Source organism: Aphis gossypii, chromosome 3 (assembly GCF_020184175.1).
Source record: "Aphis gossypii isolate Hap1 chromosome 3, ASM2018417v2, whole genome shotgun sequence".
Taxonomy (NCBI): Eukaryota; Metazoa; Arthropoda; class Insecta; order Hemiptera; family Aphididae; genus Aphis; species Aphis gossypii.
Genome location: NC_065532.1, coordinates 5,886,396 through 5,909,946, shown reverse-complemented (window position 1 = coordinate 5,909,946; position 23,551 = coordinate 5,886,396). Strand labels below are relative to the sequence as shown.

Below are 23,551 nucleotides of genomic sequence, written 5' to 3'. Positions count from 1 at the left end.
GGTGCCTAATATTCAATGTTTATTAATGTCTTTCTCAATATTGATCGAACCCAGATACTATGATACATTAGTTGCAGTTTTCTGTAGATCTTACAATCTTAGAACTGCGTTTCATAGCAAATATGATAAAAATGATTTATGTTATTGTTGCAAGTAGTACACGACATAATAAGGTGAATTCCTCAGAACAAATATTGTGTAATTAGCTTTAATGTCCAAAAGAATCAACCTAATTTGTTAATTAACTATCCAAATTTAGGTTAAAAATTTTTTGTGTAAATTGTAAGTAGACAAAATAGTAAAATTTAAAAATCCTCATATACAGCACGGAGATTGAATTATGGTAAAAATGATACAAAGTGTAAATTTAGATAATATTCTTAACTTTAAGTTTGATAAATGGACATATTTTCACAATATCATCACAAGATTCATCTAATAAAACTACAACAATATAATAAAACAATTTTATTTTGACAAAGAGTAGTATAATATTTAACACTTTAAACTAATTTTCATAATAGTTCTTATAAAGGATATCCTTGTACCATTACACTTGTTCCCGGTAAAGTATTTGTCATTAAACGACTTACATAACTCTAAAAAAAAAAAAAAAAACTAAAAATATATTAAAGTTTTACAATAAAAATTGAATACATACATTTTTATTATTTTCAGTAGCATAAGCAATACACATTGATTTTGTAGTGTGTGCACTTAAAATTTCACAACAGTCTCTATTTTTAAATAATACTAATGCACCTGCAAGTTTTTCATTATAATTTCTTAACAAAGGCGAATCTAGAAAAAAAAATCTTAACATTAAGGAACAAAGATATCAAACAAAATATTTAGTTATGACAGGTAACTAACATAAAAAATCTTCATTAAAACATTTAGTAATTGCCATCGTTGGACAAGGAGAATTAAAAAGATGTCTTGACATTTCTTTAGCAAGGTTTGTTTTAATCAGATGTTCACCACAACCAGATGTTGTTACTGCTATTGCAATGTCATCAGACATTTGTGCCCAACATCCGGATCCCAATAAAGCAGACTAAAAAATGACACATTATTAAATTATATTTTTAAGGTTTTTTACTATCTAAAATAGATATATGATACATTGTATGGCAGGGATAAAAAGTGTGCTATTACAGTTGCTTGTGACTTAAAATTTGAAACTCAAATAATCTTAAAATATATGTGTGGGTTTTATAATAAACTTTTTTTTATATTCCTGTAAAAAGTACTCATGCAAATTTTTTATTACATTTTCAAGCCTTAGGTATGTATCTTAGGTATTACTATCGGACTTTTGTCAAAATTGAACTTAAAACTTTTGATAAAATAAAAATATTTTGCGATATGTCATAATTTTAGAATACAATCAACATTGAGTTTAGCCAAAAAACACAAATTATTGATATAATAAAGATAATTATATAATTTACTTGTCCAACTCGACCATTTTGTTTTAATAAAATACCACCGCTAGAAGATGATGCAGCAACATTTCCAAACTTATCCATACCAACACAACCTACAGTATCTAATCTAGAATTTCCAGTCTAAAATACATAATAATATTATTGTAGTTTTTTTAAAACAAAAAATGGTATGTATATATTTTTAAGTTACTTGACAATTACTGTACTTTTGATTTATAACTTTATATTTATTATGAACAAAGTCTTTTTTTGATTTTTCTAAAAAAATAAAACAATATACTAAAATCTTATTAATACAAAATAATAAAAATAGTTTAAAAAATGAGTATACCTGAAATTAAATTAGATGGGTCAACAGTTACAATATTGTTTGCTATTGCATATTCATGAGCTCCATGACCAACAAGTAAGCTTAATTGAAAAAAATAATTTTTAATAAATTATATTTAAATAGAACCAGTTAATAATTTAGCCGAACAAATATTATAAATTAAAAATATTATTGTAAATTTAAATTTAAAACATTATTTGTTGATAAATTGAATGATAATCATAAACTTCTATTAGGTACTCTATTCATGACAAATTTCTAAAAGATAAACTTATACACATTAAACATTTAACTATCCAAATATGTGTTTGGAAATTGCTGTTTTTGAAAAATTGGATAGAATAAATCAAAGTTAACATTATTTCTAATGATAGCTCACCTAGATGAAATTCCTATATTAGTTTAGATTAAACCTCAAACAATTCTTCTTATGCTATGGATACTATTTTTTTTTTTTTATCAAGAACTATAATAGTTGTGTTTTGATTAACTTTTTACAATTATGTCATTAATTTGCATGCAATTCTAAATAAATGAGTCAATTTTGTGGATAGTTTAATCAAATATTTTTTGTTCTTTGTAAAGGATATTTACTGTACATTTAAAAATTAAAAAAAAGTAAAATCTTAAAAAAATAAGATTATACTTTAATTATTATTACCACGGAGGAATTCTTCCAAATGACATTTTTAAATTCTGATTTTCACAAATGAGTTTGGCAAGAGAAATTGGATTTTTTATACCAGAAACAGCACCTACACCTCCATAATGCATATTTGATCCATCTATAATACTTGCATCACATTCCACAGCACCATTCCATGTTAAATTAGATCCATAACCAGCATTAGTTAGTGGAGAATCTTCTAAAACCATAGTGGCTAATGCAACTGCGTCTAGTGCTGTTCCATTATTTTTTAGAACTTCTAATCCCTTAAAAATATGCAATTTTATATAGACTGATTTAAATTATGTGTTAATAGTAACCAACTTTTTTACAAGCTTTCATACATATTTTTTTATAGTTTGCTTCTTTGGTTCTTTTTTGGTATCCTGCACCTAATTAAAAGAAATTATTTATCAATTTGGTTTAGTATGACACAATTTAGTTTTCAATGTACTGAATAATAAAAAATTATTCGGTAGAAAATAAAAATACGTCTTTAATTACAAACTTACTAGGTTTTAACATTTAGTTTGTATGATATCTTACCTGCGTGGACAGCAATTACACATTCCATGCTACTCATTTGACAATCTTAAATTGTTAAACTCAATGTAACTTTTGAATTTGAATTATTATTTCTTCAGTTTTGAAAATTTTAATACGTCATACTAATAGAATAGTATTTAAAAGGTATATTAAATGCTAATTTTTACAATGGTCCAAACTTTAAAGACGTTTAAATAAGATTTAAAAAATAAATGCATAATAAGATATATTAGGTAGGTACTTTAAACTTTTGAGTTTTTGTTAACGGCATACGGACTATCAACAATTAAGTTACAATTAGGTATGATATATTATTATTATTATCACTGAATAGATTAAATTATTGTTTTTTGTTATCATTTATCGTTCTGTGATCATACCACAAAAGTAAAAAACACACTGCTGCAGATTTAAACAAATTCAGTCAACTTTGATCAACTTTCTTTAAATGTGTTTTATTATTTTTACTAATTTTTTAAACTAACCTAACCTTGGAGGGTCTAACGGGACGACTGGGACTGAAGTTATATACTGGTGACATGTCCCGGTGTACCGGGACGTATGGCAATCCTTAACTAGGGTCAATTTTTTAAGGGGGCTAGAACAAATGTAATGCGTGTATATTTTGTTTATGAAATGTGCAACATTGATAATATCTGAAATAATAATATTTGAGGGGTCTAGCCAAATATTTAGGGGGATAAGACCCCCCAAGACTCCACCTAATTGCGTATATGTACATACCTACGTGGAGTATGTCCAATTAGGTTGGCTTTAGGAAACGTATAATCAGATTTTTAGGACGTAAGCATCAGCGAGTATAGATTTCATGTTCATGGCCCGTAGCATATCTCTCAAACCCGTTACGCGACATCCATCATGATATATTTTAGGTACTTCCGAAATCCAAATTATCTGGCATGTGTGTTTAAAGTTATGTCCTGGTTCCGGTTTTCATGCTCGGCGATCGACTCTTCCCGGATCATTTCGTTCTAGCAAAAGTATTCACCGTAATATGATAAATATTTGGACCTCATTTCATGATTAGGGAGATTACGACATATTACAATAGTATTAATTAAACTAATCTAATATTTTTCGAAATCAGTAATATTATATTTCCTGAAAAAAACTTTATTTGCGTCTTTAGATACCTACTTTTTATCATCATGAAACTTAGTTGCTACGAACTCGGATGTCTCATAGGTAGTAGGTACATTAAATATAGTACACATAGCCACATAGGTCCAGAATGTAGATAATAATGACCAAATCCAAATATTCATAATGAATAGTATTTCGTAAAACTCATGAACGGCCGGACGGGTTCGTTAGAATAGATAATAATAGTAATAATACTAATCAAGTACGAGTCAATAACCATAGGCTAAAAAGTGAAGGGTAAGAAAAATTACACATAATTCGGGGGTTAATGAATAGCACCCATATACGAGTTTGATTTGACTAGGCCTATAACCAAAAGCGGTACAAAAGAAACGACTCTTGGAAATGCTGGTTAGATTTGGTAATATTATACTATATATTATAATATTCTATATTTTAATGAGGTCACACCGTCACAGCATCATCGCACGCACGCATATGATTTGACAGGAAGTCATCGGTATATAATTGACGCACATCGTTATACGATTGTCGCAAAAGCGTGGGAAGAGCGGATGCACGTGGACTGACCAGCTGGGACCTGCCGTTACCGCGGGAGTCTCTGGACGATATATAAGGGGGGTCCCGAATAGGCACTTTTTAGACGTGATTTACTAGAGTTAGAGCGAGCACTTTCAGGTCACCTAGTTTCATATTTACGTCTGCTGGACTTAGAATATTTTTGCAATAAAATAAATAACACTTAGAAATATTTCATCGGCATTTAAATTATTTCAACATCTCATTACACTACATCTCTACGGTTGCTCATATGTGGCACACTACACAGTTGATGATTATTTATTATTATAGTTAGTACATACTTTCAAACTGGCCAGTACCTAGTGTTGAAATCATGGACTTAAGATATGAAAATGAAACCTCTTTAGTCTTAATTCTTATTACATTTTAGAGGATTTGAGTATTTGATCCCATGTTTACCATAACTGCTATATCATAAATATAATTATTTTGAGATTTTTATTTTATTTATAACTGAATTCAACCATTCATTGAAAGAAAAAAAATTCTAATATAAGTTGTAGTGTTTTGAAACTTTTATATAATAAAATAAATTAAAATGTAGAATTTAACGAAAATACATTACATAGTTTGATAGAAATAAATAAAAGAAAGTTATGAAACTAAAATGTTACAAACTTTTTACAACTTAAATTTCACATATTAATTGATATTGAATTTTACAAAAAAAAAAAAAAAAAATACTTTTAATAAAATACCCAATTAAACAATATTATATATATTTAACAAAAATGTTTTATATTAAAAATAATATTTATATTACTCAAACTTTTAACAATATTCATAATAGCTAACATACCATATCAAATGGTAAATGTTTGATTAGTTTTTTAACAAAAAATATATAAACAATTATCTAATTGCCATAAATGAAAATACAAATTAAAAACAAAACAAATTAAAATTCCTAATTAGGTAACTAAATAAACTAACAGTTTAGAAAAAAGGAGAATTAAATTGATATTTCTTGTCAAAAGATTAACAAAATAACACTTGACTTTGGACTACACTACATTAAGGTTCAGCTGCTAGCCATTTGTTTTTGGTTTGATTAGCTTCAGTTATGAAATTTACGTTGGCATAGTCATGGCTATCTTTATTATCAGTGGCAATAGAAACTAGTTGTAAGTTGTCCATGGGCTGGTAAAAAGCAGATGCAGACTCTATGTCAATAACAACATTGGCCAATGATGGTTTGAATAGATCACCATCTGTATCAAGTGGTGCTATATAGCTTTCTCCTTGATCTGAGACCAAATCAGACACATTACAAACATTGAACCCACCAATATGTATGTATTCACGATTGCATTCATCCTTGACAACCTGTGCTTGTGTATATTCTTCTTCATTCATGTCATCTATATTAATATTCAATGAATCTTCATTCATGTCTTCTGCATGTTCTGATATTGTAATATTATAATCAGGATCCACAAAATCAATGGGCTCCTCATTGTTATTGATAATATTTACTTTGGTACTAGTATTTGGGTCAAGAATCACTGGATTACTTACGTTTAGCATAGATGTCTGTTGAAAAAATCAAAACCATACTTAGTAGCTTAGAAAAAACATGAGCATAATTATTTCTTTGTACTAAATATTCTGTCTTCAACTTACTTTGTTAGGATGATGAGTAGTGCATAACATACCATTGCCCAGCGGATCTTTAAATATGTTCCCTTTGACATGTACAGCACAAAATGATTCTATGCAAAATTTACATTTGGCAACTACCTTACGTTTGTTGCACAGAGAACAGAAATGAGAAGGGCAAATGAATCCCGCTAGAATACAATAATTTTATAAAACTAACATTTAAATTCAGTATATCAGAATTTTAAAAGGCAGTTAACTTACATTTCACAATTCTAGTTTTGTTAATACAGCTGAGATGAAAAACTCTGGGGCATTTTTTGTTTTTGCATGCTAATTCAGTATGACCTTTCCCACAAATCAAACAAGAATTGTTTTTGAAATATGCTTTGGACTGTAAGAAATTTTTGTTTGTTTTAGTTTTCTTCATTACAACAGTTTTCTTACTGTTTTTTATGACTTTTGTTATTTTTGATAAATTCTTTTTTTCTTTGTTAACTTTTATACTTGATATAACAGGCTGCACTTTTGTCTCTTTATTCATATTATTCTAGACAAATATATATTTTATTAGTTTTAACTTAAATTAATATACAAAATCAACATCATAGGAATAATTTGGACTTTTTTCACGTGTGGGCAAAAATAATTTTTGTAGCAAATGAACATGATATTAGGTACTAGTGTGCTATGCACCTCAGAACAGCCGGCAATTAACTATAATATTATATTTAAGATGGGGGGAGGGGGGTGCAGCAATGGCCCCACCAATTTTTGGTCGTATTGGGGCAGATACTCCCACCCGCCAAGTTAACGCCTATGATCAACATAAAAGTTACCAACAAATTAAGTAATTTCCTTTTCACAATCTAGATTTAGAGTAGCATAAAAATATATAATATTACTACTAGTTAATTATAGTATGTAATATAAATTTATGTATTCTAAATTGTTGATGATTTATTATAAATATTTTATACTTACTTTGGATAAAAATAAATGTCTGCTTTTTGCTAATCTAGTTAAATTGTTTCGAGATTTTTCTTGAGTTTCAGTAGATACATCGGATTTAATATTGGCCTAATAAACAAAAATTAAGTATATGAACATAAATAAGCCAAATAATAAAAAACAAAATTCAAACTATGAAAAAGTTAAGAGTTTTTACATATTATGTAACTTCAGTTATTATAAAAATAATAAGTATTGTTATACTTTTGATTTCTAATACTTCAAAGATTGTTTAGTTTGTAAGGACTTAAATTAAAAATAAATTTTCTTGTAATTTTTGTTCTTTTCATGTTATTAGTATTTATTAAGCTTACACCATGATTTTAATATTGTTAATAACATATATCTAGAAGTAATTAAAAGTATACATTTTAACTTACATTTTTGTTAGATGAACATAAAGTTGTAGCTGATGGTAATTTGGTTAGGAATGGTGATGGCAAGAGTAACGCATCAGGTTTGATTACATTCTTCTGAAAAATAAATATTACAAAATAAACTGGTTGATTAGTTCTATTAGTTCAAATCTAGAAACTTAACTTACCGAATATTAAATACAATACTTGATAAATAAAAATAATTACATTTTTTCTTGAATATATTGGTTATTAATTATTTTTATTTTGTGTATGGGATTGAATAAAATAATAAAAGACAATTATTGTTAAGTGATAAAATGAAAAAATGAAATAAATTTTCATTAAATTATAGTTGACTAGTTGCCTACTTTTTTAAAACTGTTGAGTTGTCGTTCCTTTTTCATTACAACAAAATCATCTGTATCTGATGTATTATCCTAAAACATGAAAATCACATATAAATCTGAAGCAATAACAGATCATACATAAAATTAGTTTATATGTATAGTTTTTTAATTTTGTACACAGTTCATATACCTTTCTCTAACACTAGTGTGTTATAATTTTTGAATGTTTTAAAAAAAAACTATACAAACTAGAAACCAATTTCATCATTACCACACTACATTATTTGAATATTACCTTGCATGAACTTCATAATATTTTAACATAGATGAAGTATTTGAATTATATATTAGTATGGGACAGATAAGCATATAACTATGTTTAATCATGACTAATATATATTTGTAAGAACAAATTGTTAAATACAAAAATTTTAAATTTAAATTTTTTATCTATTTAAACAAAAATACCAAACATATAGTTTATAATAAATTAATTAATTCAAATTAAAAGAGTATTATATTATATAATTAAATCAAATATAATAGATAAATGTTTGGTAAGATAAAAAAAAGCAGTATAAAATAAAAACAATAGTTTCGTTATGTTCTGTCACAATTCAACAATAATCAATTTTAAAGTTATATCAGTACATAGTATAAATTCATTAAGTAATTAACAATATGTATATTTTGTTGGTCCAAACTAAATCATATAAACGTATTAACTAGATATTGTACATAAATTACAAAATATTATAATGGTTAATAAAAAATCTTACAGTGCAAAATAAAATAAAATAATTTATTGTATGTCATACTTTTATCAATAGTTTTCTCGTAGAAAGAGTAGATAAACCATTCCTTAGTTTTCTTTTTGAATTAACATTTCCATCGGATTCCGTAGAATCATCAATTGTAATGTCATCCTAAAATTAATAAACACAATTCATTTACTAATAGAAATAAATTATAAACCATAAGTGATGACATAGCATTATAAAATACACATTACTAGAGACAGGTACCTTAATTCTACAAGTATTTTACCCATCACTATTATTAATTTTGATTTACGGCTTGAAAATGTAGAAACAAGTGAGCAATATTAACAAATAAAACATCAACATTGAATTTATAATACAAATAATTCTTAAAAAAAAACTTATGTTTTTTTGTTGTCTTATTGTTTTCTAATATTACTGGGATTAAATTTTTAAAAATTGTTAAAAAATTTAAATAAAACTGTATAACTTGTAAAAATAGCATGATATATAGTGCATAATATCATATAAAATAGGATAAGAAAATATTATATTTAATTATATCACATACTGAAAATAACCTTTAAGAACCGAGATCAACAAAAAAGAATTATTTATATGTTATTTAAACTAAATAAATAATATAACTAATTTAATTTCGATACTTATAATAAAATATGTGTTAACATACAAATTGGTTTATCCTTGTGATAATTCATGTGTTATTTTATAAGATATAATACTTTCACTACCTACCATACTTTCACTTTAGTTTTTTTTTTACCTAAGAATTTGATAACAACTATACAGCAAAGTGTACTGTCTAAAAACTAAGTTTTAATACTTATAATTTTTTTTTTATTGAAATCATACATTATTTCAGTTTATAAGTTACATAATAAATCGTATAAGAATAGGTAAGGCATTAATTACATTTATCAATGCAATTTACCTCATAAATATTCACTATCTAATTTATAAATCAGAGTTGAAAATACAATTTACACTTACCCACAGATTTATGTAATTCTCGTACAGAAAAAAATAGGATTATAAGAGCTCTCTTTAGGTAGAAAAACAGTAATCTGTTCAAATAAACACTAATACTTAATTTAAAAACATGATTAAACAAAGAAACAATAACAATCAACATTAAAAACCTGTGTTCACACCTCAAAAACATTAATTAACTGTTCATCATAATTGATTTTATTATTTTGTTTTAATAATTATATTATTAATATTGTTAAAATTGAACTATACAGCAAACACATTATTTATTTAATAATAAAGTAATAAAGTCAATGAATACAACACTTATATAAAAAAAATCTTATACATTTTTTAATTTTGAGAAATTACAAGTTACAGCTATTATTGTTAATAATAGAATATTAAAATACAATAAAAAAAAAAAAAAAAAATTAAATAAATAAGGATTTTAAATAATGTATAGAAAAATAATTGAAAATTAAAGAAAGCATGCAGAGAAGAAGTTTCTGAAGTATAACTATTGCAATAGAAAAATTTGTAGATTGGCCACAAAACAAATTTGTAATTAATTTATATGGTAGATAAATTTTAAAATATGAATATAAATAAATGAAAGACTTGTCACTTGTGACATTATTTATTACGGATCAATAAAAAATTTAAGTAGGTACAAAATATAATAATACATTTTTCTTTTATCACTTTCTTTATTAATGTATTTGTTATATGAGAGCTCAGATCTAGTTAATATGTATTAAATAAAATACATTATCATGTTTGAAAATGATTGTTTTGAAGAAAACATGAATTGGGCAAAAAAGTTGGAATGTTCTATATCTACAACATGTGGATTGATATACTATTTATTATATATTCTTAATGATGTCTATATTATAATATATATAAAATGTTTTGACATGAATTTTATCAAATGATAAACAAAGATGTAATCAGAGGCTACATAGACACTAGAAAATATCATTAATTTAATAAAACTGTAGAAATAAATAGCTGTCTAAATCTTAGAATAAAATATAAATATATACAATTATTTATAAATAATAGAATTTATAATATAAATTCTATATCTTCAACACTCTATTAAAGTTAAGAAATATAATTGGCAGCAAAAATGTGTATAGAGGAGTGTTTTCATTAAATTACAGATAAACAAATGTCTCACTCAATGGAGATGACAAATGGCTGTTGCTTGACAACCGCCAAACAAAAAACTTTTAGTTGCCAAATAACTTCCTTAAATTGAATAAAGTATTTTTTATTAAAGAATACATATTATACATAAATACGTTTCACCTCATATACCTTAGGACACTCCTACATCTACCTAAACTTAACTTTTAACAAAATTATTCTCGGGAAAATCATGTATGTATGTAATCTTATACAATAATACTTGACTGTTATCAACAAAAGTTCATTATTTAGGGATGAATATCTGATTTTCCAATCACATTTAGGAAAAATATGAAATAAAGATTAAAAATAAAAACATAATAAAACATATGAATTTAAAATATTTGTTTGAATATATACAAAGAAAACCTAAATATTTTAATATTTTAAGTTAATATTGAATAAAATAAACTTTTTATTATGGAAATAGATTATTAGAGTAGCAATATAATACAAAATAATGTAGTGTATTTAAATTAAAAAATATATTCAAAATGTTTTTGCAAATTAATGATACTTTTAACAATAATATATTTTAATTTGGACAATAAAACTAAAATAAACTAACATTACTAACAGTCAATATTTTGTCCTGTTTAATGGTGTATGCCATGGTTTTATCTTTATTATACAATTTAAATTACATATATGGACTGGGCATGTGTAGTTTAATTGATTACATTTTGTAAATAACAATTTCTTATCATAATATTCACTAATTAGAACTTAAAAAATTAAATGGTTTAAAAATTAATAAAAAATATATACATAATTATTTTAAGTTTTCAACATATTTAATAGTTATACACGTCAATGATTTTATATAATATAGGAAAATAATAATAAATTAGTAACATACAAATTAGTTTTTGAATCAAAAACTTTAAATACCTAACTAAATCCGAAAATTTTCAAATAGATATTTTTAGAGTTCTAAATTAAAAAGAGAACAAAAAGTGGTAGATATATTACAGAATTACTAAAACCACTAAATAAAAATTTACTTGTTAAAATATAAAACAATAAATTTCATCTCTAACATTAAGTTTAAAAGGTAATATTAATTTCAATTGATATATGAGTTGTTAAAATCAGAAATTTAAGGTTAATAAATTAAAACATACTATGACAATTTGGCACAGATTTATAGTTACATTGTAGATCTCTTAGTTTTTTTTTTGTTACATACTTTGGTATTATTGGTGCTGTTCCTAGGTGATTTTTTCCATTTCCTTTTTATAACAGATGTTTCTGAGGATTCTGAATTTTCTTTCTAAACATCAAAATTAAAAAAAAAAAGATTATTTAATATGCATGTATGATTTTTATATTAAATCACTAAAAAATATACTTTTAAGACAGTTGATGGTTTGGCAATAGATTTTTTTGATTTAGATTTTTTGGAAAGATCAACTTTCTCGGCGTTAGATGCTTCTACCTATATACATTAAGTGGATTTTTAAATAAATAAAAGAAAAGTGTAATGACTTTGTTATTACCTCATTATCAGCAGTAGAGTTGTTTTGATCATTGTTAATTAATTTGGACTTGTCTGTATCGGAAACATTATCCTATGAAACAGTCAAAATTAAATTAATAAAAATAAATACTAAAACACTACATATAAATATATTATAAGCAATAAGGATAGGCCATTATGTTTTAATAATTTTGGCACTAAATTTACACAGTTCTAATACAAATTTCAGAGGTGCACTTTTTATTTACTAAATAAATAAAATAATTTCTATTAGTTATAAAGTTTAACTAAGTTAATTACCTTAAGTTTTAATGGCTTGCGTTTGTTCTTAGAAGAAACTTTACATTTATCAACATCATTAACTGAAATTACTTTCTTTTTTTCTTCTTCCTATGAAATCAAATATTTAAATTTAATACATTAACAATGATCACTTTATTATTTTAACTTAATTGGTATTTAGGCATTTATTTGTCTTGTAGCCATAATTTGTAACAGAGGTAAAAAAAGCCTTAAAAAGTTACTAAAAAATTTGAATCATGTACATATGAATACTAGTTACGTTTGGTGCAGTTTAACAATCTCTTTTAACGATTCTGTGTATATAATACACTCAAATGTTAACATAATAAATTAATAATAATTACCACTTTGACTCCAATAAATTTAGAACATCTTGCAGCTCCACATTGACAAGGTTTTTTCTCTACTCCTGAGCAACTCTGTAAACGGTAATCAAAAACCAGCTCTGTACCAGTTGGAATGTCATGTAAAGCAAATAGTCCAATTCTAGTATCTCCATTCACAGTCCATTTTTGTGTTACACAATTTGGTTCACATGAATGGTTCATAAATCTATTATATATACAAATGTATAAAAAAATACATATTAATTCAAGGTAATATTGTAATTAAAAATAAGTTTATAAAAAAACTAGACAATTATATCATAAATAAAAAATAAAAAAATTTAATTTATTAAATATTTTATATAAAGTTTTATAAATTATAATATGAAAAATAAAATTTTTTTAATATTTGTAAATTGAAAATAAGTTATAGTTAACACAACATTTACAATTTGTTTATAAATTAAATAAAAAATAAATAATTATATCAAAATTAATTCTTAGCTTAATAATGGTAAAGCATGAATAAACTAGGCAGGTAGACAAATAAGAAAAAAAAAATTCAAAAATAATGAAAATCTGTTAACTTATAAAATTTAAACTAAAAGGGGGAGTACATCTTTTTATTTGTGTAAATGAATTATCATGACGTATAGATATAGGCATATAGCGATATATATTAATTTAATTTATTATATTTGTGGAAAGTTCCATGTTAACATAAAAAATTAATAAAATAACAAACATTGAAACATATTAAGAGGTATTGACTATTAACATTAAACATTGCATTCTGTAAATACAAAATAAACAGGTTTAACGTTTTAAACTTGAACAATGATGAATGTTGGTAGCAGGGCTTGGAATGAACAGGAACAAAATTCCGGTTTGTCTTTCATTTAAGTATAGCATTCCGGCATTGTTGAATGTTTGATATTTCAAAAATAATACTTGGAAATTTTATACATTTGAAAAACAACAAATGTTATACAATTTTAGCACTATGAATGAATTTATTTCACCATTAAGAACTTTACTATACATACAAATTGTTGCTGCAGTGTTATTTTATTTTTATGTGCATTTAATAATAATGCATAGCGTTTCGATTCAGAAAGTTTTCTATTCTGAGCACTTGTTGATAGCAATAAAATTTAATCACTTAACTCGAACAAAAGCCTGAGGCATGTCTTGTATAAGTTTTATGGTGGTATTCCAGGATTTCACACACTTAGAACATCACACATATGTAAATGAGACACATGGGGATGGATTCTTTGATGTCTATTTGTATATAACTTTTGAATGATTGGAAAAAAATGATTCAAGATCATTATATTTAATGATAAATAAACAATTTAGAACAATTATTTATTGACGTGCATCCAAACTTTGTCATTTTTAGATTAAGCAGTTAATAATCGAGGAAAATAATTTTACAACTTTAAATTTATAAGAATTAGTTTTTACCTTGATAAATTTCCCTTTGGACCGGCATCAATTGTTCTCGAATTATCTATAGTCAAAAAATAATAATTTTGTTCATTTCTTTTATGCATTTCCAAGCATCTTCTTTGAAATTCTTCTTCATCAATTACATCACCAACATACTCAATCACAAATGAACCTTAAATTAAAAATAATTAATATTATCATCAATACGTTATGATTATACTACACTAAAATGTATAATATTATCACACCTTCTTTTATATCTTCTAATGTTTTTAGACCCCAACCTCTACCTTTTGTCAAAAATGGGACCATAGCAGGATATAATGTTTTTTCAAATCTTTGATTATTACATTTATTTCCAGCAGGACATACTTTTGGTCCACATTCAAACATAAGCATTCTATAAGTAAATACAACAATATATATAAAAAAAAAAATAAAATAAAATCCATCTATTGTTAGGTTATTTGAATATAAATTAAATACCTATTTATACAATCAGAACCTGGACCACATGGGTTTGGCTTTGTTGGATCACATTCACAAGGAGTCATTGGGGTTATATCAAATTCCATATTTTTGACTTTGCCAATGGGTCTATTGAATTTTATTCTTGTAAATTTTGGAGGCTTCTACAATAACAATAAAATAAAAAGTACATTATAAACTATTAATCAAAAATTAAATCTAGAACTATATATGTACATACTGTAAATGATTTTGCTACTATGGCATCATTTTTTTCTTTTTCTAAAATATACGCATTATGTGCTTGAGCTGCTTCTACAATAGAATCTTGAAACACTTGATCTATAACCTTCATTTTACTTTTTTTTAAAATATTCTCATCATCCTAAAATAAATTTATAAATTAAAGGATATTACACTTACATTTATTAAGATTTTAATTTTAGTCTGATGAAATTTTGTATTGCTTGTATTAGACAGAACTCAAATAATTTACATATATACATAAATAATATATCTTTAATGGAGATTCATAAACAAGTTTTAATTACCCCTTCATGAAAGTTAAATACTCGTCCACGGTTTACCCAATAATAGTCGTAAGTTCCAAAAAATCGAACAGCAAATTGTCCAACAGAATGTGGTATTGCATTTACAGTATCAGGAACTTGATTTGGAAATACAATTTCAGCAGGCCACCATCTAATAATAAAAAAATATAATAACTAATATAAGTCAGAAATTAACAAAACTAGATATTTTTACACTAAATAGAATCCAAATTAAATATACAATTTTACCTCTAATTAATTAGGGATAAAACAATAATTAGTAATTTATTTGATAAAATTATAAAAATGTATTTAATATTTTTAAATTTATCAAAGTTATAGTCTATTTACCAAAAGAATATAAATGCTTGGTGCATAGTTACCCACAAATGAGGTAACCTGTTACCTGTTAATCCTGAAGCAGTAGGTGTTGTTTTGATGGGGGTTGACTAGTTTCGTTATACTCCTGCCACTCACTGGTAACAGAATGTATATAAATTATATAACTAGATAAAACCATCAGTTTTTTTCTTACATATATACAGAGCATATATTATAACAAACATTTTGTATTTGTAACTATATTATTATTATTTATAAGAAATGTCTGAAATACATGTTCTGTATATATTTTGAAAATATATAGATATATAATTTATATTATGTATGTGAATTTAGGTACCAGCAAGTAACGGGAGTATAACTGATAAGTACCAAATTCGTGAAGTTAAAAACATGAAAATGAATGTTAATAATGTAAATATAGATTAATGTCTATTGTCTTTAATTAAGGTAATCTGAAAGTGTAATTCTGTAATAAATGTTTATAAACATCTATGCTCAAAAATTAAAAAAAAAAACACCAATGTCTCTAAATATGCAAGAAATTCTAAATTAAATATTTATTGAAGTTGTATGAACTCAAAAATAAAATAGTTTAAATTAATACACAGTAGCTTGATAAATAAAATTATGAATCATACCTATACTTCCCTATCTTAACCCAAACAATTTCACCATATAGAGGATATCTTCCAGTTTGACATTCTTCACAAGTAAAACCTCTTTCAAATTCAGATGGGTTTTGATTTAAACAATTAACATGAAATGAAGATGGACATAAATCACAGCAAACTAATGAACCACCTCCTTAAAATAAATAAATATTTATTTGATAAAAACTAAACAGACTTAAATATTTGTTATAAAATTCACCTAATGCACAGATAAAACACCAAGTAGCATTAAAATGATAGTTTTGCATTTTAACAGGTTCAAAATGACGACTACAAATAATATCATTGTACGTTAAGACCTGACAACCAGCTGGTAAACAATATTCACCTAAAAATATAAATATATAAATTATTGACACAAGAAAATATTAATTATTAAAATATAATTACTTCTATGATAAGCTGTAGGACATTTAATACATCTGGTTAATTTTTCAGCAGGAAAATGAGTTTTACATGAACTTTTAGGGTTATCCGAAATGCATAAATGGCAAACATGATGTGGGCATACTACACATTGGACTTTATTTCGTGATTCTTGAGTCCACTGACATTGTGGCCAATCATTTAAACAAGTTTCATGATAATATTTTCCACAGCTAGCTAAAATTAAAAAATTCAATTTGATTATTAAATTTTTCTAACATAATATATTGTATATGTTAATTTATAAATACTTTACTACCTAAATTTAAAAAACAATTTTACAATACTTCAACATTAAAATAAATTACAACCATAATTTTATGCTTTTATGACTATTTAAAATTACAAATTTTCACTAACATAATTACCAAAGTTAATTAACTTACATATTTTACAAGCAATCATTTGTCCAGAATCATCAATAACCAAGCCACATATAAAACAATTTGTTTTATTGGCTTTACATAGGCTACACATATATTTTAAATTGTCTAATGGTATTTTCTCATTTATGTTTATTGGTACAATTGGAACATCAATATTTTTTTCTTCAGATGTTTCTTGAATAGAATCTTCATTCACACTTTCTAATTCACTTTGAGTATTTTCATTCTCATTAATAATGCAGCTATCATTTTTAAATAGATTATCTGATTCAAGTTCATTAAGTGACATAGTTTCTTCATTAGTATAACCAGAACATTGAGTATCAGATAAGCCATTCAATTTTATTTCATTGTCTTCTTTAGATAATTTAATAGTGTTTTCTTCTTTAATGTCATCAATAAGTTGAGGAATATCAGAAATGGAATCTTCATTTTTCTGTAGGATTTTTGAGTAATTTTTTTTACGGCGACCAGATCCAGATGTTTTTTTAATTTTTATCTTAATCATTGGTGATATACTTTTAGTCTGATGATATCTTTCCTCACTTTTATCTAAACATTCTATATGAAAATAACTTTGACACGGACCCAAGCATTTTATTGTGTTTTTGATGTCTTTACAAACTACACATGCTCTTTTCCAGGTTTTTGTAAAAAGTTGTTTGTTCTTTGAAGTTGTTAAGAAAACAGAACTATATGTTTCATTTTTTGAAGAAGCTTCACTTTCTGTTGTATCTGGTTCGTGGCTACTTTCGCGTTTAACTGTAGTTGACTTTCTGAAGAACACAGGAAATAATAATTAATTGAATACAATATAAATTAACAATAGCTATAAAAAACCATGGCATTTTTTTGATAGATAATTTTGTTTTAGTTTTTATAAAAAATATGAAAAAATATGTTACCTTCCAGTAGAGTTTTCTTTTCCAATAAGTTTTTTTTTTATTATTGTTTTCTTAGAACTGGATGAACTAAAACACATTATTATTTAATTTTAGTTGCAAAACATTTAATAAAAAAAATCATACAGATAAATAAATATAGTTAAATTTACTTCATATGAATTGTATTTTTTTTTTTTGAACGACGAGAACTTGGTAAAATAATATTATCTGGATCATATTCTCCTTCTAATATGCTAGAATGCATAATATTTATAAAGAAGATAAATTCATTTTTTAAATTCTATTTGAATATTTATAAATGCTAGTTTTTTAATCTGCTTTTTTTCTTTATTATACATATTTATTTTTGTTATATTAAGTAATCTTAACTAAAAAGGTTGGTAAATATATAGTCTATCCTATGAAATTTATAATTAATTCACATAATTGTTAAAAATAATTTTTTTTATACCTTATTTCAAGTTTTCTATGTTCAGATATTCTACGAGTAGAATTTTTTGTGGTCGTAACTGGATATTTATCTTGATTATCAGATACACTATTATTTTCAGGAGAATTCGGTATTGAATAAGTCAAATCATATTTATTAACAAATGAATTTTTTGGTGGATATGTTTTTGTTGATTTTCTTTTTTTTACAATTTCCTGTCTTCCATTTAAACCTAAATCTCCCATAAAAGCATAACTCATAGAGAAATCAGAAATAGTACTATCAGCATCGTCTGATTTTGACAGTAAAGGAATGTCTATTGATCTTGATGATGTACAATCAGTGGATATGTTTTCAGTCTTCATTATCTTAGAATCAATATCTTGTTCAGGAACTGTTAGAGATCTTTTTCTTGAATAAGTACGTACTTTCAAAGCCTAAGGATAATAATTATCCTTAATCAATAAACAGCTCAATTAAAAGCAAATAAAATGTTTACTTACACTAACATTGCCCTCAGACGAATTATTTGTAACAGATTGAGTTACAGAATCTGCATTAGAAAATGCTTTGAAAAATTCTATCATTCTTAATTCACTGAAATATAAAATTTAATGTGTTTAATTTTGTTGTAATTCAATAATTTTATTTTAATAAAAAAATATACCTATTAAGTGTCATCAAATTATCAGCTTCTTTAATCGCCAAATTCCACGTCTCTGTAAGTTTTTTACTATTCTTAAAATAGTCCTGTAAATATTAATAATTATCAAATTTAAAACATTTTATTTTTTTTTATACAATGTAAAATTTAGTATAATTAATATATATATTGAATTTATACTTACTAAATAATTAGGATATTTTGATAGTAATGCTGATTTTCCAAAATAATTTTCAATCGTTGTCGCCCAACTTCTTCTACCTTTATCATTACAAAAGCGGACATGTAACAAGAATCTTTTTTTTGCTTCTGAAAAATTAAAATGCATTGAAAATTAACCATAAAAAAAAAAAATGAAAATAATTTAACAAATTCAAGGTGATAAAAATGAAATATTTATACTCTGTTCGAAATAATATAAAACCTCAGTGGCGATTAATTTTTGTCCAAAACGGTTAAACACTCCCCCTACATAGTCAAACAAATAGTTTGGCGCTTTGGAATAAAGCCACGTCCATGTGCAGGAATTGGCCACTGAGGTCTAATCTCATTTTGAATAGAGTTTAGTCATAATAGTATTCAATTTACAAGACAATTAGGAATTTTATTAATTGTTCAACTAAAGGATAAAAGTTAGTTATTCTACTATTCTACTTTATTTTTAATAGTATAATAATATACTCTGTCAAGGTAATTCTATTAAAAATAAATAAATGAAAAGTTACATCCACCAATTAGTCATTAAATTAGAATTGGTGTATTATAAATAGCTTACTATAATAAATATTCAATGTTGGGTCATTACAGACAATGCTTGGCCAATATGGATACTTCCCAATTTTTGCCCAAACAATATCACCAATGTTGTAATTTACAATCTGCTTAGTAATAGAACCGATGGCTTTGTCTAGAGAATCCACTGCTGTATTGTTAAGTGATTCTTGAAGGGAAGGAATATTTGGTGTATTCACTGTCTCATTGCTGCTCAAGGAATTGCTATTTAAATTAGGTATATTGGTTGGTAGAGGAAAATTAACAGTTTCTTCATTACTCAATGAGTTGCTGTTTAAATAATACTTATCGATCGGTAAAGGTGTATTTACAGCCTCGTCATTACTAAAATTACTATTTAAATGAGACTTATCGGTTGGCAGAGATATATTTACAGTATCGTCGTTATTCAATGAGTCGCTGTTTAAATTAGATGTACAAACAGTCTTGTCACTACTTAATGAGTTGTTATTTAAATGAGATATATCAGTTGGTGGAGATGTAATTACAGCCTCATGGCTATCCAATAAGTTGCTTTTTAAATTAGATACATCAGCCGGCAAAGATGTATCAACAATTTTGTCACTACTCGACGAATTGCTATTTAAATAAGTTATATCAGTCATCGGAGATGTATTTACAGCCTCGTGCCTATCCGATAAGTTGCAATTTTTAATAGATTCATTAGCCAGCAAAGATGTATCAACAACTTTGTCATTACTCAATGAATTGCTATTTAAGTGAGATATATTAGTTGGTGGAGATGTATTTACAGCCTCGTGACTATCCAATAAGTTGCTTTTTACATTAGATACATCAGCCAGCAAAGATGTACTAACAGCTTTGTCACTACTCAACAAATTGCTATTTAAATGAGTTATATCAGTCGGCGGAGATGTATTTACAGCCTCGTGGCTATCCGATAAGTTGCTCTTTTTATTAGATACATCAACTGGCAAAGATGTCTCAACAACTTTGTCACTACTCAATGAATTGCTATTTAAGTGAGATATATTAGTTGGTGGAGATGTATTTACAGCCTCGTGACTATCCAATAAGTTGCTTTTTACATTAGATACATCAGCCAGCAAAGATGTACTAACAGCTTTGTCACTACTCAACAAATTGCTATTTAAATGAGTTATATCAGTCGGCGGAGATGTATTTACAGCCTCGTGGCTATCCGATAAGTTGCTTTTTTTATTAGATACATCAACTGGCAAAGATGTATCAACAGCTTTGTCACTACTCAACAAATTGCTATTTAAATGAGTTATATCAGTCGGCGGAGATGTATTTACAGCCTCGTGGCTATCCAATAAGTTGCTTTTTTTATTAGATACATCTGCCAGCAAAGATGTACTAACAGCTTTGTCACTACTCAATAAATTGCTATTTAAATGAGTTATATCAGTCGGCAGAGATGTATATATAGCCTCGTGGCTATCCGATAAGTTACTTTTTTTATTAGATATATCAGTAGGCAGAAGTGTATTATTCACAGTATCGCCAATACTTGATGAGTTATTTAAATATGATGTATCAGTTTTTAATGGTATATTCACAGCATCATCACTCCTCAATAAGTTGCTATTTAAATGTGGTATATCAGTTGGTATTGGTGTATTCACAGTCTTGTTACTGCTCAAAGAGTTGCCATTTAAATGAGATACATCAGTAGGCAACACAGAATTGTCATCAGTTAGGAGGACGTTGATCGCGGTTGAAAGATTACTATCATTAACATAGTTTTGGTTAGTTTCTAAAAGAACTTCAACTGGTTCTGTATTGTCAGCCATTATGTTTAGAAACTCTAACCTGTAACAAAAAATTTACATTAAAGCACTCAAATAAGAATTCATATATTATGTTGTTATAGTAATACATTTTCTGCAAAACATGATACATTAAAAAGACGTTCCCAAACAATATTAGGAATGCTCTGCTAAAAAGTGTTCGAGTAAAAATTATAAAATGATCACACAATAGTAATAATCATTTCAAGACATGTACATAGAACCGACATAGTTCATAAATTGAAGAACAATCAGAGTAACAATGAACGGTGATAAATAGCTACCATAGATGGTTTATTTATAATTATTTAATAAGTGCTAATAAGTATTCAGTACCTTTGAGACATGGCGATGGCAATTTTATTAAGACATAACAAGCAATTCCTAAACGCTGATGCGTAACTTTAGTACCGGAATAATTTAGCACAGCCCTGCAGTCTCTAGCCCAACTCCTCCAGCAGCAGCAGTAGTGAATTTCCTTTCAGTCTAAAAAGACAATCGGCAATTGACATTTAATTAGACAATCATTTTGCACTGGATCATGTTAAAATCAAATCGAAAAATAAAATGCATTTTTAGTTTATATATTACCCGTGTAGATATATCGCATTATACTATTATATTATTATATAGCAATAAATATTAATTATTAATTTATTAATTAATAATTATAATGTTATGTATATATGCACGAGTGATAAAATGGTAGTTGAAGCGCCGAGCGGTAACATAGGTGGTTACCAGTTAACGCGTACCAGTACGCCACCCCAACATTTGAAGTTTGAAAGTGCAGATGAACGAATAAAAAATAATACACTACTACAACAACTACACTATAGTTTTTATTTGTAGTCAGTGTTCTATGGCCATATAGGATGTATAGTAAATATTTTGTAAATTATTTTTTGTCAAAATGGAACCGATAACCTACAGGAGCGACCGTTACGATGAGAGCTAGCGTCGCACTAATGCCAACCATCCGAGTCCGTGGTACTCGGCACGCTAACACGGTTTCGAAAGTAGATGGCGCGCGCATATTGACGGCGACGAAAAATCGATATCGTATTTTATGAAATCATGGCCAAATAAACAGAATATTTCATGACAAAATAGACGAATTAATAGAATTTTGTCATGGGGTATTTCAGGTATCAGGTATTTGGTATTTTACTTATTTGGGCATTTACCGCCATTTGACTATATTATGCCTTTGTGTATAACTTAGTACATACTGTATACGACATTTTCATAATGTAGCACTAACTAATTAGATAGAATTACTATAATTCTCTAACGGCTATCACACCATTTTAAGTTCGTGTTGTATAATGAAGACGCCAATCCATAAACAATTTACGGAGCTGATATTTACTATTTATCTGTTTATGTCACCTGTACAATGTACGAACCGGATAAAAGAAGTTATGAAGTTCTAGAAAGGTGGCATTGTCATGGTCTCAGTGTCTCACACCTTTATTGTTGGTAATACAAAATATATTTCATAAATAAATACAATTTTAGAATTAGGAGATACATACTGCCTACTACCTAATATCTACTTATACATAATGGTTAAATTATAATTAACAATATCAGATACGAAAAAAG

At 26.2% G+C, this 23,551-nt stretch overlaps 2 protein-coding genes across 3 annotated transcripts; both read right to left on the bottom strand.

Annotated features, from left to right (window-relative positions):
- Positions 1 to 453: 453 nt before the first annotated feature.
- LOC114123768 (threonine aspartase 1) lies at positions 454 to 3,530 on the bottom strand. 2 transcript variants are annotated; one of them, XM_027986849.2, is made up of 9 exons: positions 2,996 to 3,530; positions 2,774 to 2,841; positions 2,444 to 2,715; positions 1,783 to 1,862; positions 1,642 to 1,709; positions 1,455 to 1,571; positions 874 to 1,057; positions 662 to 801; positions 454 to 599 (listed from the first exon to the last, which is right to left on the bottom strand). In XM_027986849.2, the coding sequence occupies exons 1-9, from the start codon at positions 3,030 to 3,032 to the stop codon at positions 528 to 530; spliced, it is 1,038 nt and encodes a 345-aa protein (XP_027842650.1). In that variant the 5' UTR covers positions 3,033 to 3,530; the 3' UTR covers positions 454 to 527. The 2 variants fall into 2 exon arrangements, with proteins under 2 accessions (XP_027842650.1, XP_027842651.1); XM_027986850.2 differs by having other exon boundaries at positions 2,794 to 2,841; positions 2,996 to 3,525.
- Positions 3,531 to 4,869: 1,339 nt separating this feature from the next.
- Positions 4,870 to 22,877, bottom strand: LOC114123765 (uncharacterized). Its single transcript, XM_027986842.2, has 30 exons — positions 22,535 to 22,877; positions 22,280 to 22,429; positions 20,152 to 21,965; positions 19,561 to 19,685; positions 19,380 to 19,462; positions 19,216 to 19,309; positions 18,734 to 19,149; positions 18,432 to 18,515; positions 18,283 to 18,348; positions 17,378 to 18,153; positions 16,956 to 17,168; positions 16,765 to 16,893; positions 16,533 to 16,698; positions 15,550 to 15,700; positions 15,240 to 15,383; positions 15,017 to 15,162; positions 14,779 to 14,930; positions 14,546 to 14,702; positions 13,094 to 13,301; positions 12,747 to 12,836; positions 12,466 to 12,537; positions 12,318 to 12,404; positions 12,156 to 12,239; positions 8,837 to 8,944; positions 8,040 to 8,108; positions 7,693 to 7,785; positions 7,286 to 7,381; positions 6,566 to 6,851; positions 6,326 to 6,492; positions 4,870 to 6,235 (listed from the first exon to the last, which is right to left on the bottom strand). Exons 2-30 carry the CDS (start codon positions 22,288 to 22,290, stop codon positions 5,717 to 5,719), a joined length of 6,606 nt encoding a protein of 2,201 aa, XP_027842643.2. The 5' UTR covers positions 22,291 to 22,429; positions 22,535 to 22,877; the 3' UTR covers positions 4,870 to 5,716.
- Between the last annotated feature and the right edge of the window lie 674 nt (positions 22,878 to 23,551).